Raw genomic sequence first — 14,794 nt, 5'->3', positions numbered from 1 at the left:
AGAGAGTGAGTCCATGACCATCATGGCCAGGAGCAAGGCAGCAGGCAGTCAGGCATGGTGCTGAAGCAGTAGCTGAGCTTACATCTTACCTTTTAATTGGAGGCAGAGAGAGTCAGACTGGGCCTGGTATGAGCTTTTGAAACCCCAAAACCCACCCTCAGTTGCAAACCTCCTGCAAAAAGGCCACACCTCCTGATCCTTCCCAAAACAGTAGAAAGCAAACATTCAAATATATGAACGTACGGAAGCCATTCTCATTCATATTATCAGACACACATACACATGCAGACAAACAGATGCACACATGTGCACACCTGGACACACATACATATATAAATTTTCAAAAACTTACAAGAAAAAAAAGGTAAGTTTCTGTCTCTAGAGTGAATTTTATCTGCTTCCACCCCAAACCCAACAGAAGGAAAATAGGGAAGCAATGTGGTTGGTTCCCCACATTTCAGACCAGGAAGAAGATTGAGACCAGAGAGATCTCTCTTCCTGATGTCACAGGTAACATGCCATCAGCTACCCACACTGTTTATTACTCAGGCTAATTAGCACTCCCTGGATCACTCTAATACTGTAGTTCCTATGACTTTATAACAAATAAATGCAGAACCTAGTGGTTTAAACCAATGGATCTTTTCTTTTGAGCAGAGATTGCTTTATTTACTGTCACCTGGGCCATCTTGAGGCCTGGGGTTGGACCCCTCACCTCATCCCCACCCCTATCTTGCCTATTTGGTTTTCTCCCTGTGATCCAGGCTTCTCAACCTTAGAGCAGTGGTTCTCAACCTGTGGGTCACAACCTCTTTGACAAACCTCTATCTTCAAAAATATTTACATTATGATTCTAACAGTAGGAAAATTAGTTATGAAGTAGCATCAAAAGTAATTTTATGGTTGGGGGTCATGACAGCATGAAGAACATTGAAGGGTTGAAGCACTAGGGAAGTTGAAAAGCACTGCCTAAGAAAGTGGTACAATGGGGTGACTGAGAGGAAGAGCCCAGTAGGATCTTTGTCATCCTGTGTGTTCAGACCTCAAAAGATACCTGCATCACATTGTACTGTCACAAGGTCCTGTCCACTGTGGGAGGGTATTGAGACTCTCCATTTCCTGGTCTGGATCAGGGTTCTTGTGGAACCTATGTGGTGGAATGAAGGTGTTGGGAATTTTTGGAAACAGAGACAACTATGGTGATAACAAGTTACTTTCTTCCCATGATGAGCTTAGGAACGTTGATGGTAGGGAGAAGGAGAATGGGTACCTGAGATCCAGTTGGTCCTCAGCAAACACAGGTGCTCTTATCAGTGAAGTTCAGGCCAAGATGATTACTGAGGAGAGAAGTTACTTCCTCCAAGAAAGGGAAGAGACTTAGTTATACTGCAGAGCTGTGAGCTCGGAGAGGACTTACCAGGAAAGGCAGTATGTCCTGGGGAAGGATTTGGAGCTGTGGAGAAATCCACAGACACCAGATATGGTGGTACACATCTTTAATCTCAGCTCTAGGAGGCAAAGGCAGGTGAATCTGAGTTTGAGGCCAACCTGATCTACCCAAATTCTGAGACAGCCAGAGCTACACAGAAAAACTCTGTCTCAAAGAAAGAAAGGGAGAGGGGAGGGAGGGAGCAAGGAAAAAGAAAGGCCACAGGCAAGGGAACAGAAGGTCATGGAGCCACTTGGGAGTTCAAAGACTCAGCAGGAAGTTGGAAAAGTGGTTTGGGAACCAGGGCAGGGAAACTTCACTCTGGATACCCAATCACAGGCTCACAGCTCCGGACAAGGCCTGCACAGCTGAGTCCTCAGGGCAGTTTGATTATGGGTGCTCAGGCAGTGTCCCTGCACTTCAAGCACAGGGGCAGAAGCAGGAAGAAGCCTTCAGATCCCCAGTATCTTCTCACTAGGGCTAAAGTGAGTCCCTGCAGAAGGTATCTGCTGCCGCAGGGCAGTGTAAGTGTCTCAGGGTCTTGCCAGCTGCCCTCTCACTAAAGCCACTCTGGCCAGTGTGTGTGTCAGAGGGGGTTGGTAGGCATCTGGGAAATTCAGCAGAGAGTCAATTTGGCTAAACTACCAGGGACAGGGAAAAGCTGTGCTGGCACAGCTCCAGCCTGGTGAAGGAATATAAGACAGGCAATGGTAGAGAGAGGAACCCATGTCCTCTGGGGACACAAGGGTCTCCTTGCCTCTCTAACCTTACCACCTTACCCAATGATAAGGGAACCAGCCCTTGGTCTGAGGCACTGTAGATCAGGCCAGTCTCTGGCATTGTTTTCTGTGTTGGCAATTTTCCTATAGTAGTGAGGTGGAAAGGTGGTATTGAATTCAGGAGATCGGATGCATGGGAGCATTGTTGCTGGCCAAGACCTCCCTGAGTTACCACAAGAAACACTTGTTGCCTTTGCTCACTGCTAAATTGAGCAGCAGGAAGATCATGCCAGCACAGATGCCCAGCTGGTGCAGAGGAGACCCTTCCCCTGTTGCAGGCCTGCTATGTGTTGAATTGTCATCCTCCTAACTTCTTGTATTGGAATTATAACTCCAACTCCTTCAGAGTGTGGCCTTGTTTGAAGTCAGGTCTTTAAGGGAGTTAAGGTAGGATGGGGTGATTAGGATGGATACCAGTCCATCTCCTTATAGGAGGAAACCTGGCACAGATGCACACAGGGTATGCTGCTGTGAAGGTTGGCTGTGTCCACTGCACTGGGCCGCAGGTGCCAGAAGGTTATGTTAGAAGCATTCAGATGAGCCTTCAAGGGCACATTGCATGAAGTTAGTATCTGATCTGTGGTCAAAAACAGCAGGTGGCCTTTCTTATTTGGTAGCTTTGCATTGTCAATTGGAAACCTTAATAGACAAGGTTCAGTAAAGAGGACTCTTGCCTGCCTACCCATCAGCTGGGACGTCATCATTTTCCTACCTTTAGATGCTGACTGAAACACGGACTCTGGAGTCTGTACTTACCAGCTTTGTAATCCTGTGAGTAAGTCAGGATGGATGGATGGATGGATGGATGGATGGATGGATGGATGGATGGATGGATGGATGGATGAGTGGGTAGGTGGATGGATAGATGGATGGATGGATGGATGGATGGATGGGTGAGTGGGTGAGTGAGTAGGTGGGTGGGTGGATGGATGGATGGATGGATGGATACACATACACACAAGGGTACAGACATATGCATATGCATATAGATGTAATGATCTGTACTGACTACAAATCAAGGAGAGATCTCAGAAGAAACCAGCCCCACTGGCATCTTGATTTGAACTTCTGTAGAACGCAGAGAAAAGGGGTCTCTTTCTCATGTCGACCTTGGCTGTGCTGGAGCAGGATCATTTATGAAGAAGAGACCCTCACCTCTTACAGTCCTAGAAAGAGGGAAGCCCAAGGTTGAGGTGTTACTCCCAGTATCTACCTCATGGCAGACAACAGGCAGGCAGGGAAGACTAAGAGCGGGGCTCATAAGTTTCTCAGGAACACATTCCCAAGACACTCTGCCCCCAGGATGGCAGTGCGCTCCACTGAGAGGCTTGGCCTGCAGAACCACATCACTTCTTCTAGACCCCAACACTATTGCTCTGGGGATGGGAAACACATTCAAAGCATAGTACAGTCTTTCTAAACCAGGCCTGGGCTTCCTTCTTATTCCACGAAGTGGGCATGAGGTCCCCTCTCCAGCTTATCCTGAGGCCGTGGGGCACAGGGCACGTGTACAGATCCAGTCAGTACAGAGTCCACGTGTTCTGTGTGTGGAAGCATCAGGAAGGTGGTGGAACATTCAACCAAACATGGAATTTAGGAGGATGCCAAAATACCCAACCACCAAATAAACAACGCTGTGGCTTGAAGCAAGCACAGGCTGTGTGGCTTGTCTCACCACCCTATCATTGTGTAATGGGAACAGTTGAAGAGGCCACAGTGTCCAGGCAGGAGGGCCTTGTGTGCCTGCAGGGCTGAAGGTGACATGTGAGCAGATCCATCATGTAGGCTATACACCTCACGAACTTAGTTCCCTTGGCTCAGAGCATGAGAGGCATCTTGATGAGTGGTGTATAGAAATAGGTAGTATGTATAGGTATATAGTACATAAGGGCACATGGTACCTATGTGTGCACGGTATAGAGGAATGTATAGTATAGTGATGCATGATAGATAGAGATGTGGTTGTCTGGGTGCTTGGTCTATGAGGGCGTACACATTTTTCTTATGTATCAGGCTCCACTGTGGTCCCACTTTACATTTTTGCTGACCCTGAGCTGACCTATCTGTGTCCTGCAGGACCAGGAAGACAAAGTAGGGTCCACCGTGAAAAGCTGTCCATCCCATACGATCGATCAGCTGACTGTCCTCCTTGGAAGGCCATTTGGAAATGTACAGTGCCTTTAATATTTGTATGCATGGTAGACAAGTCAGAAATGAGGGTCAGGGTCACTAGGTCATCTAGAAGCTTTCTGGAGATATGAAGAGAAGCTGGCTTGAATCAGCACAGATATCCTGCTGCAATTATGTCTTACCTTGTCCTTGCTTTAGGAAAAATACTCCACAGTCTTGGTGGCTGACTTACTTTCAAATGGTTAAGGGTATATGTGTTTGTGTGTGTGTGTGTGTGTGTGTGTGTGTGTGTGTGTGTGTGTGTGTGTGTGTGTGTAGAAAGGCCCCTGTTAAAGTATTTGTCTAGAACACTGCCCAGGGAGAGCAGCCATGAGAAAGTGCCCCAGAGCTAAGCTTAGTCCCAAGTCTTCATGCAACTGTCCCAAATCTGCACTTAGTGAAGCAAAGAATAGAGCTCTGGGGACCAGTGGTACCTGCTCATAAGACACTATGGGAGCTCATATCTTCTTTCCCTTAGGCTTCAGCTCCAATGCCTCCCTTGTCATCTTGTCTAAGGCAGTGCCACTGTCCACTCCCCTTATGCATCACTCTGCTTTGTTTTCTTGGTTGTCTTCTCTACCCTGACACATTCCCTAACTTGCTACTTAGCACCTGTGACTCTTGTTTACCTGTTTCCTGAGACAAAGTATGGGGTAACCAGCCTGGAGTCTGGTCCCACATTGCCTTACTGAGGAGTTCCCCCACTAAACCCTCTCAGCCACCTGACAGGATCACTTCAAGCTTCTGAGCCAGGTTAGGATGATCCTGCCCCCTGCCTCAGGCTGATTGATGCTCTGTGGTCAGCAGAAGGTATGTGACCTTGCCTGTAGCCAGTGCTGTGAGGAGGTGGCTGTGGTTGGATTGTCTGCATCACATGAAAATGGCACAGTCAGAAGTCCGAGGCACATGGAGATGACCATAGTCAAGTCAGCAGCATGCTGGCAGGAAACGTATTTGCTGAAACTCAGTAGTGCCTTCTAGTTTTCATGGTAACCTTCTACTTGCAGCAAGGACACGAGTTTTTCCACTGAGAGGAGGGAGGTAAAGTTTCTTTTTAACATAAACTTGTTCAGTTGGGAAGGCCAGCTCCCTTGTAGCTGTGCGTACTGTTGTTAACTTTGTTGCTAGAGCTTGGAAGCTGTAAGGGTCTGCACAGGGCTCCAAAGGGAATCAGTCAGCCACTGGCAAGCCAGCATGGCTTATCATAGGAGGGTTTCCACACTCACCCCACACAACTTGTTTGTTTGTGTTTGTGTTTTTTATCTACTTTCTGAATCATATCTGAAATGTCCCAACTGTCACTGTGACTTATGTTCGTTCTGATCAGGTGATAGGAATACACATGGTTCTCCTCTCCTTGCCTCTCTTCCCTTGCCCTTCCCTTTCCTCTCCACTTTTCCTCACCCTGCCTCCTCCCAGGCTGACATGGAACTCACTGTGTAACCAAGACTGGCTTTGAACTTGCAAGGGTGTTCCTCCCAGTCTCCTCGGTGCCAAGATTCCAGGCTTTAGTTGCCATGTCTGGCTTAAAAAAAAAAAATCGATCCGTACATGTTGCCACCTATCTTCTGCACATCTCACCTTCAAGATTGGCAGACCATCTTTCATAAATGTCCTTTATTCTATGTGGATAGCTCCTGCCAACAGGAGAGAACCCAGTCTCTCCTGACGGGCCAGGTCTCAGGCCAATGTTGTTAGCGAGGTAGTTTTAAAATAAAACACGAAACCACAAGAATGGTCTACTGAGGTCGGTGTCTGAAAGGACACTGAGGCCTGAAAGGACATCGAGGAGAAGAAAGCCACAGAAGAACCTCTACCAGCTAGCGGGCCTGTACAAGTGTGTGTGTGTGTGTGTGTGTGTGTGTGTGTGTGTGTGTGTGTGTGTGTGTGTGTGTAACAGAGAATTGGATGTAAGAAACAGAAGGCAGGGAGGCCAGAAAGGAGATAAAGTCCTAGGGAGGATGCAGCAGCCCTCTTAGAAGGGGACTTGTACACACACACACACACACACACACACACACACACACACACACACACACACACACAGACAGGTGCATCCTATCTGGGTCCCTTGACTTGTATGTCGCACGGAGTCTATCTAGGGACCAAAAAATTTAGACCTCTCAGGTCAGATCAGGACCAGAAGAGTGACTTTTCTCTTTTACCTATGAGTGGGTTATGGAGTGCCCAACAAGACAAGTTAGGGCAGACACTGAGAAAGACTTCTATGGTGACTAGAAAGCCAGGTTGTATGCTGGCTATTTTAGAGCAAGATTCTTAGGTTCACTTCTCAGATGTAGTGTTTGACTAACCTGTGCATGTGTGCAGACCTCTTTACACCATAGTCTCTTTGCTCTATACCAAAGTAATAGAGCCACTTCTAGCATGGGCTGGAACATGTGAACTTGTGGCACAGAACACTGGCTACAGTGAGCAGGGAGCGAGTTCTCACAGGGAGAGGCTTCACTGTTACCACTGGCATGGCTAAAATTCAATCCCTTGGAGTTTTGAAGAACTGCAGGGGTGGGGAGGGGCAGGGTTTTGAGTCTCAATTCCCTAATTCACCTTGAGAAGGATTCTCATGCCTCAGTTCCTCCTATTGCCTCAGTTCCCACAAGGTCCCTGGATTCACCTTTCTCCTTGTTTTGTGGGTGAAGATTCAGGTGGAGAAGAGGCTCTGAGGATCTCATGGCTGTGTAGCTAAGCAGCATGGCAGGATCAAGGTCTCAGACCCAGGGCTCTACCAGCAACTAGATCTACAGTGACCTTGCCGTATGACCGTGGGCAAGTCAGAGCACCTCTCTGAGCCTCTCTGCCTCTACATCTAGCAGAAAAGTTGGGCTAGGGCCCATGTTGCTTGGGGTGCCTTGTTTCCCTGTACAGAAGATGGAGAGAACCAGAGGAGATAGCTCCTGTTTCCACTGATGGCTCATGGGAGCCTCTGCCTACCAGGTTACAGCTGCTGGTGTGTCCAATTGGTCCTGGACTCTGGTTCTGTCCTGACACCAGGTAGAGGTTCTATTATCAAGTTACCAAGTGACCATGGCCCAGGATCCATTCCCTTGAATGCTTGCTAATGGCTGTCTGTGCTCCCCCTTCCTCCCAGTAACAAAACTCCATCTGACCATGTAATTGTCCTCAAACTTCCTGCCTGTCCAGCCCCTGGGAACAGCTGGAGAATAGCCTACCCAGATGGTGCGTAGGCCCTGGCTCCAGACCCCACCCTGGATCCATGCTAGGCAGGTCATGTCCCCTCTCTGGATTTCAGTGTCCTCACTGACAAAATGAAAGGCAGACGGATCAAGGGAGAGGACCGCTCATTCATTAAATCAGCTGTCATCCATTAGCCACTGCTCTGGGCAAGAAGACCTGAAGCATAGCCCCCTCTTTACCCTCACCTCTCTCAGCCCAGCATTTTCAGTTGTGCAGTGGCACAGAAAGGCCCCAGGCATTCCACAGAGTGGAAACAACCAGAGATGGCTTCCTAGTGGTGTGGGGTGAGAGTGGCACCCAGGTCTTAAAGGACAAGAAGCTGCAGAGAATGCAGGTGATCAGCTTAGATGCTTTTATCTCACTATGGAATCATTAGACCTGTGAATTGAAATGAGAGTTTATTGTCTACACCTAAAACTCACCTCTGTTATCCTCCCCCTCTAAGCAGGATGCTTACCCATCATCCTCCCTGGCCTGGTTTCTTCTTGCCAATGTGTATGATCCCTGAGCCAAAACCTGCCCTTGGCTCAGTTCCTAGTGGTGACCACCCCTCAGGGAACAAATGGAACATTTTCTGTGCTTGGGTGGTGGTGACTCCACAGGCCATATGAGTCAGGGTTAAGGGTGAGGACAGCTCTCCACAGAGTTTCCTTACAGACCTGCCCTCCTTCCCTACCTCACACTGGGCTGTGACTCCCTATGCCTTTCAGAGGGCACCCACCCTCAATCTTCAATCATCTATAATAACCGATTCTCATGGAGCATACTCCATTCCAGCCCACATTGCCCTGGACCATAACAGTGAGAGGCTACCTGACATCCCTAAGGTCATTCAGTTCTATATTGCCCTCTGTGGCCTTGTGGTCTATATCTGCCGTATGGCCAGGATGGTGGGAGGGGGTGGGGCAAACTTCCTGCAGAGAGGCAGGAAGTCAGAGATGAGTAAAGAGTCTGTCCTGTTCCCAGGGACAAGCCTCTGCAGGGCAGGGGTGGCATCCGTGGTCAAGATATTTTAGTGCATGCCCTCAGTTTCTTCATCCCGAACATGCCTGGGCTAGGATATGGCATAGTAGAGTGCACACAGTACGTGGGTCCCATTCCCTGCAGAGAGAGGGGGTGGGAGAAGGGACGGAGGGAGGGAAGAAGGGGGAGACAGAGAGACAGAGACAGACAGACAGACAGACAGACAGTAGATAGTGCTATTGGGTGCTGTCTGTGATAGCTGCTGTACCACACAGTTCCCTAGCACACAGTGATAAGTGTTTGTGGATGCAAAAGGAACTTCTGACACAAACTGGACAAGACTTGTGTCCATAGTTTTGTGGACAGAGGAAGGAAGATGGCCCCTCCACAGAGGTGTAGGATGTAGTTTGTGAGTTTGCCCCTTCTGTAGACTTACTAAGTTCCTCTTAGTCTACAGTCTCAGCCTGACTTTCCCCCAGGTACTTTTAGTTCTTTAAATAGTGTCCAGCATCCCCTTAGCCAAAAAAGAAAAAAGAAAAAAAGCTTCCTTTAGAGAAACTGGAGAGGTAGTGGCCTTGGGAAGACATGGTTTCTGGCTATAAATATGGGGAATTCATGGTAAGGAGGAGAACAAAATATAAAGAAGAATACAATGGGACCCACCTTTCTACGAGTATTAATGTAAGCTCTCCACAGGGTTCTGGCCTCTGGTACCTGCCAATATCCTCTGTCTGACCAGCTCTTGAACACAAAAATGCTTCCTGCACTGTCCTGCAGGTAGCTGCCTTGGCTGGCATCTCCTACAGAGCGGGTAGGTAAGGTACAAGTAACTAATAGCTAGTGACTAGTATCCATGGTGTTAAGTAAACCCAGGACCACAGCATCTGTGCCTGAGCTAAGAGGCTATGAGACAAAGGAAAGACAAGCCTAATGGTTTGTCTGGGCAACACAGGGCCTCAAATTTGTCAGAGACACAGCTATTCCTGCTATGGATGCAAACCTGGGGACCGTATGAGACACAGAGTACCAATAGGGAGGCTGGGCAGAAGCTTAGCAAGAAAGAGAAAGCTGCTGTGGCAGTTGACATCCTTTGTTCTTGGTCAGTGTAGGGACCAGAGACTGGCCTGGGGTAAAGGAGAGAGAAGTACTGGATAGAGGGATGGATGAGAGGGGGATGGATGGATGGATGGATGGAGGAATGGATGATGGATGATAGGTAAGTGGAGGATGGGTAAATGAATGGGAGGGTGATGGATGGAGGGTAGGTGGATAGATTGATGGAGGATGGGTACATTGATGGACAGGTAAGAGAGTAGGTAGATGGTTGGATAGAGGATGATCCGATGGATAGGTGAGTGGATGATTGATAGGTAGATGGAGGATGGGAGAATGATGGGTGGGTAGATGAAGGATGGATGGATGGGAAGATGAGAGGGGAGAAGCACATGAAGAGATGGATAGAAGGGGAAATCAACAGATGAAGAGCACACTGAGTGGTGATAAGTGGAAGGGGAGGGGAGGGAGGAGGAGATGTGTTGCTTATATTAATCCAAGAGCACACAGGTGGTGCACTGGAGAGACAGATGCCCAGTGGGGAGATAGAGAAAGTGAAAACAAAAGTCTCTACCCCACAAGGGCCCGAAAAAAACCAGCTGTAGAACATTTCCAACACTCTGTGTGTGCTGTGGAGAGAGAGGCCGAGAAGAGCCCATGAGCTCTGTCTTAGAGGTTCCTTAGGTCAGAGGTTCCTTAAGGAGTGGGCAGCTTAAAGGGCAGTGAGCTTCTCTTCACTGGTTGCTCATCAGAGGCTGGCCAGAACTTTTTGGGAGTCCTGATGTCATACAGGGTCTGTAAGAATGGTTTATGAAGCTTCCTGTGGTGGAGAGAAGAGGGTTAGGGGTTTTTGTTTTTGTTTTTGGTGTTTTGTTTTGGTTCTGGTTTTGGGGAGGGGGTTGGCTTTCAGAACCCTCAGGGAGGCTTTTGTTGAGGGCCATCTTGTTTTAGATCAAACGTTCGGTCTCAGTTTGGGGAATGAACAGTCTGCAGCGCTGGAGCTCTGCTGTGGGAATCAGGCTGGACTCAAGGCAGGATTGTGCCGTGTGTAGGGCAAAGTGAGAGCCTAGGCTCAGCGAGGCAGAGCAGCGCCTGCCTCTGAGCCTCTAGTGACTTGGTGTTCTGGTACCCACTCGACAGGGCAGTTATTTGCAGACCCTAGGCCTCCTGCCCTTTGGGGTCTTCCTGGGGGTTGTGGGTGGAAAAAAAAGCCCTCCAGTGGGCTGTAGCCTGAGTCACTGTCCCCAGGGGCTCCTGCCTGGGAAGCCCCAGCTGCCAGCCCTAGGCCCAGCCCTGAGCAGCTGTCAGGTGGGTGGGGCTCCAGCTGGGCTCCAGTCTGAAAGACCCCAGGGGCCCAGCCCCCCATGGTTCACTCCCCAGAGGAGTCTAGCCTCATCTCTGGATCAAGCCTATAGACGGTTGGTTGGCATTCAGAATCTAGAGCCAGGCATTCGGGCTCATTCCCCTTTCCAGGCCTCTGACTTGTGTGCCTTAGTTTCTGTACATGTTTGACAGAGCTATGGAAATCCACTTTATGGGTTATGGAGAAAAGCAGATGGTTTTGCTCATACCTGTTGGAAATTCCTCCCTGTGCCCCAGGCTCCTAGAGCTCTTGTATGTTAGGAGAACACAGGCCAGAGAGGAGAGAACACAGTTAGTGATCAGTAACGAAGCGTAAACTGGCGGGAGCTGAGAAACTCTCAGGGTTCAATGGCGTCCTCGGGAGCAGGCTGCTATCCTAAGGCATGGTCCCAGTTTGATCGTCTTTTCTATCCAGGCTCCTTCTAGAGCCAGCGGCAGAGCAGACCCTTCTCAGTTCTGTGGGCAGGGCTGTAGCCATGGGGCGGTGTTGGGTTTAGGCCTCTGGGGACTGGTGGAGGATGTGGGCCCGCCCTTGCCTCCACAGCCTCCCTCCCTCAGTACTGCCTCTCCAGTCCCACCCTGGCCTCTGGATGCACAGGGCAGCCCCTGGGCTCCCAGAGCTCCCACTTTCCCTCACAGTGGACGCCCCCTCCGTCCCGCCCCAGTGACTCACTGCTCCCCTGGCCCTCTGCCACCCCCTGTCTCTTGGCAGGCGGCAGGCTCAAGGTTGTGCTGAAGCCACGGGGTCTGGAGTGTGAGGGACGTTCAGCCGCCAGGGTCTGGAGCTCTGGTCCGGTCCTCCAGAAGCAACAGAGGCCAGCCTGGGATAGCTCTGCCGGGAACCTGCAGTGGCCTGGGAGAGTCAGGCCTCCCCTCTCCTTGTCTTTGGACCTTTTGTTTTTTTATCCTCATGAAGAAGGAAGTGACCTGAGAGCTCAAGACAAGAGCCATCCCTTGACTGGGAGGAGGCCCAGGGTCCACGGCAGTGGCAAGGACCCCCTACCCCCCAGCCACTGCACCTCACTGATCCAGGCATGAAGGGTGATGGTGGTGCTGTGTGGGGCCTCATGTGGAAGTACTGCATCTCCGTGAGGACCCTCAGGTACCAGGGACAGGGTGTGGAGGCGGCTTTGCCCTAAGTGGGCCAGGTGAGGGATCTGCATGGTTTGGAGGTTTGGGAGGGAACAGGGATGGAAGACAGAAAGGCTGAACCTGGCACTCTCCAGAGAAGTGTGGTATCTAGTGGCAGGGAGGGAAGCAGGAAGAGAGTGGTCCAAGGATCAGGGCATATGCTGACCACTGCCCCCTGGGGAGGGCCACCTGAGGTACAGTGAACAGGAGGCACTTGTTATGTAACAACCACTGGCTTTGAAGTGCCACTTGGGTGTCCACCCTGAGCCTGTTATGCCTGGGTGAACAGGGCTGGTACTCTCTCCTTCAATGTCCAGTGAGTGACAGTTTCTCTACCTTCCATGTCACTCCATGTCAAGGAGCAAAGTACAGAATCGGGTGCCAGGCTGCCCACTCAGGGCAGGCTTAAGCATTCTTAGACCTGTGTGCACACTGACGCCCCCACCCCCACCCCTGTGAAGAAGCTTTTAGTATTGGTGTGAGGATTAAATGTGACCCAAGTGCCAGCAGCCACCAGCCAGTGTTGAGTGTAATTACCTGCAGCCACAGTTACATCCATCACCTCAGAGGTCTGTGGGAGGTGCCTGGAAGTTGCCCCTATTTAGAAAGCAGGGAGGAAGGTAGAGCAGAGCTTTAAGAACCTCTGAAGAGAGACCACCTAGGGACAGGGTTCTTCTGGGCAAGGGGTGGGATACCTGGGCTTGACTCCATTTTCTAGCACATCTGTTAGGACCTGCCTAGAGCAGAATGCTGGAAGCCATAGGATCTTAGGCAAGGCTGGGCTTTCTCCTTTGAAGATGGCACCACAGTGTCTACTTTGCATGCAGGGGACATAAAAGTACCACCAGGGAGGATGTACCTTAGAGTTTTGAATGTGCATCTTACTTAAAGAGAATGTTTTATAAAGAATAAAGGGGTAAAGGGTCCTTACTCTTTCCAGGTTCACTGGTATGTCAACTGCACACACTCCTCCTCTTTATCCTCCTCCTGCCTTTTTTCCCCTCTGCTTGTCCCTTCTCCCCTCCTTCTTCTACTTCCTCTTTTCCCTTTTTATCTACCCCCTTCTTTCCTCCACAAAATACTTGTGCTGCCATATAGAATATACTAGTAGTGAAAGAGCATGATTCAGAATAAGATGTCATGGTGATGATGAAGATGACTATGATGATTAAGACAGGTATCAAGCACCTGGGTACTCCAGCTGAGGTGAAGCCTGCTGAGCTCCCTAGAAGCCCAGGGAAAAGGGGAAATGCAGCAACACAGTTCCCTCCCACTTTAACAAGAAACGCATGCACAGTAGCCACAGTTACTCTACTACAAGGCAAGACTGTCTAGAGCCCTGAATGGTGGGCCTTGGGCCCAGACAGATTTATAGTTTCCAGGCCAACACTGGGAGGCATTTTGCTTGGACAAGGATGCCAACTGGCTGTGGGAATGGAGAGGCCGAGTCCTGCCCTCGAGTGAGTCACTGGCCACCTTCCCCTGCTTTGGTCCATGATGGACCTCCTTGGGTGGGTAGCTCAGAGGCCAGGCCAGGCAGGGACCCATCAAGTGCCTGATGTTCTGGTCACACCAACTGCAATAGATTTTCCTGCCTCATTCTCTCCTGGAGTTTCTAGGGGTTGGCTCACTGGAGAAACCTCAGACCTGTTCAAGAATGTAGTGGGCCAGCACGAGGAGGACCCGGTGTCTTGCACTTCTGAATAGCTGTACAAGTGATCATCCTGTGCCTCAGTTTCCTCATCCACAGAATGGGAACATTGTAGAACTCCCTGTGGGAAGGTAGGGAATGCTTGTGGCCACTGGTAGTTGGCACTGATGTGAGGCCACCTCCCCATTGTTGTTTGATGCAAGAGCAGCTTGAAGTGGGTGTGAGCACTGTGATCTGCACTGAGTTTGCCTAGTTCTAGACTCAGCCCCCAAAGGTACCATGTGTCCTGTGCTTAGCTGAGGAGGATCGGCCAGGCCACTTGGGGGTGGGGCTGTTCAGGATTAGTGTATTCTTTCCAGATCCCCACCTCCCATCCCCAGAAAGTGGAGGCCACTCCCCATAGGCAGATATGAAGTGAGCCAGTCCAAGCAGGCTTTGGGGCAATCCCAACCAGGGGAGACCCAAATCCGCAGATCTGTGGTGGGGCAGAGCTGGCAGCTGCTGGGGGACAAATTAGAGGGTTGTGATGGGACAGCACATACTTTTCCACTTACGTCTTCAGATTCCCCTCCGCCTGAGCCTGTCACCCCTGGCTGGATCCCACTCACATCTGGAAAAGCATGAGGTGTACTTAGAGCTGTTGCTGCTGCCGGCCCTGGCTAGCTGCCAAGGGGATCCGAGGCTCCAAGGCAAGGTCTCTGTGAGGGCCACACTGGCTCCTGCTGGCTCCTAGGCAGGACACCAGGAGTCCAGGGCCATCTGGGTCCAGTGCCTGGGCACGTAGAAGATCTGTCTTTGGTTGTTGCTGGACTTTGCTGATTCCACACTCAGGGAGAGAAGTAAACTGAGCCGAGCTCCAGGGCAAGATTAGCAGTGGGCTCTGGTGGATGGTGCCAGTGGAGCACATAGGTGTGACTCGCTTCCTCTCACCTCCTTTTCTCAAGTCTCAGTCAGGGCTGAGGCAGTTGTGAGAGAGAAAGAGAAGGGAGCACTTGAGTTAGAAACTTGGCTTAGCCTTGTGAAAATCATATTGGAGACATTTGG

General features: G+C 50.2%; 1 protein-coding gene across 22 annotated transcripts in view; it reads left to right on the top strand.

Annotated features, from left to right (window-relative positions):
• The window catches only part of Iqsec1 (IQ motif and Sec7 domain ArfGEF 1), a 319,742-nt gene that overhangs the window by 206,160 nt on the left and 98,788 nt on the right, over positions 1 to 14,794 (top strand). For 2 of the 22 annotated variants that reach the window (XM_087659265.1, XM_087659273.1), the window contains exon 1: positions 11,703 to 12,070. In XM_087659265.1, the coding sequence (XP_087515391.1) occupies positions 12,003 to 12,070 (68 nt within the window). In that variant the 5' untranslated portion in view covers positions 11,703 to 12,002. 22 annotated transcript variants of the gene reach the window in all.

This window comes from Rattus norvegicus, chromosome 4 (genome assembly GCF_021556685.1).
Source record: "Rattus norvegicus strain SHRSP/BbbUtx chromosome 4, alternate assembly SHRSP_T2T, whole genome shotgun sequence".
NCBI lineage: Eukaryota > Metazoa > Chordata > Mammalia > Rodentia > Muridae > Rattus > Rattus norvegicus.
Note: the sequence above shows the minus strand (reverse complement) of the source record. Positions and strands in the feature narration are given on the sequence as shown.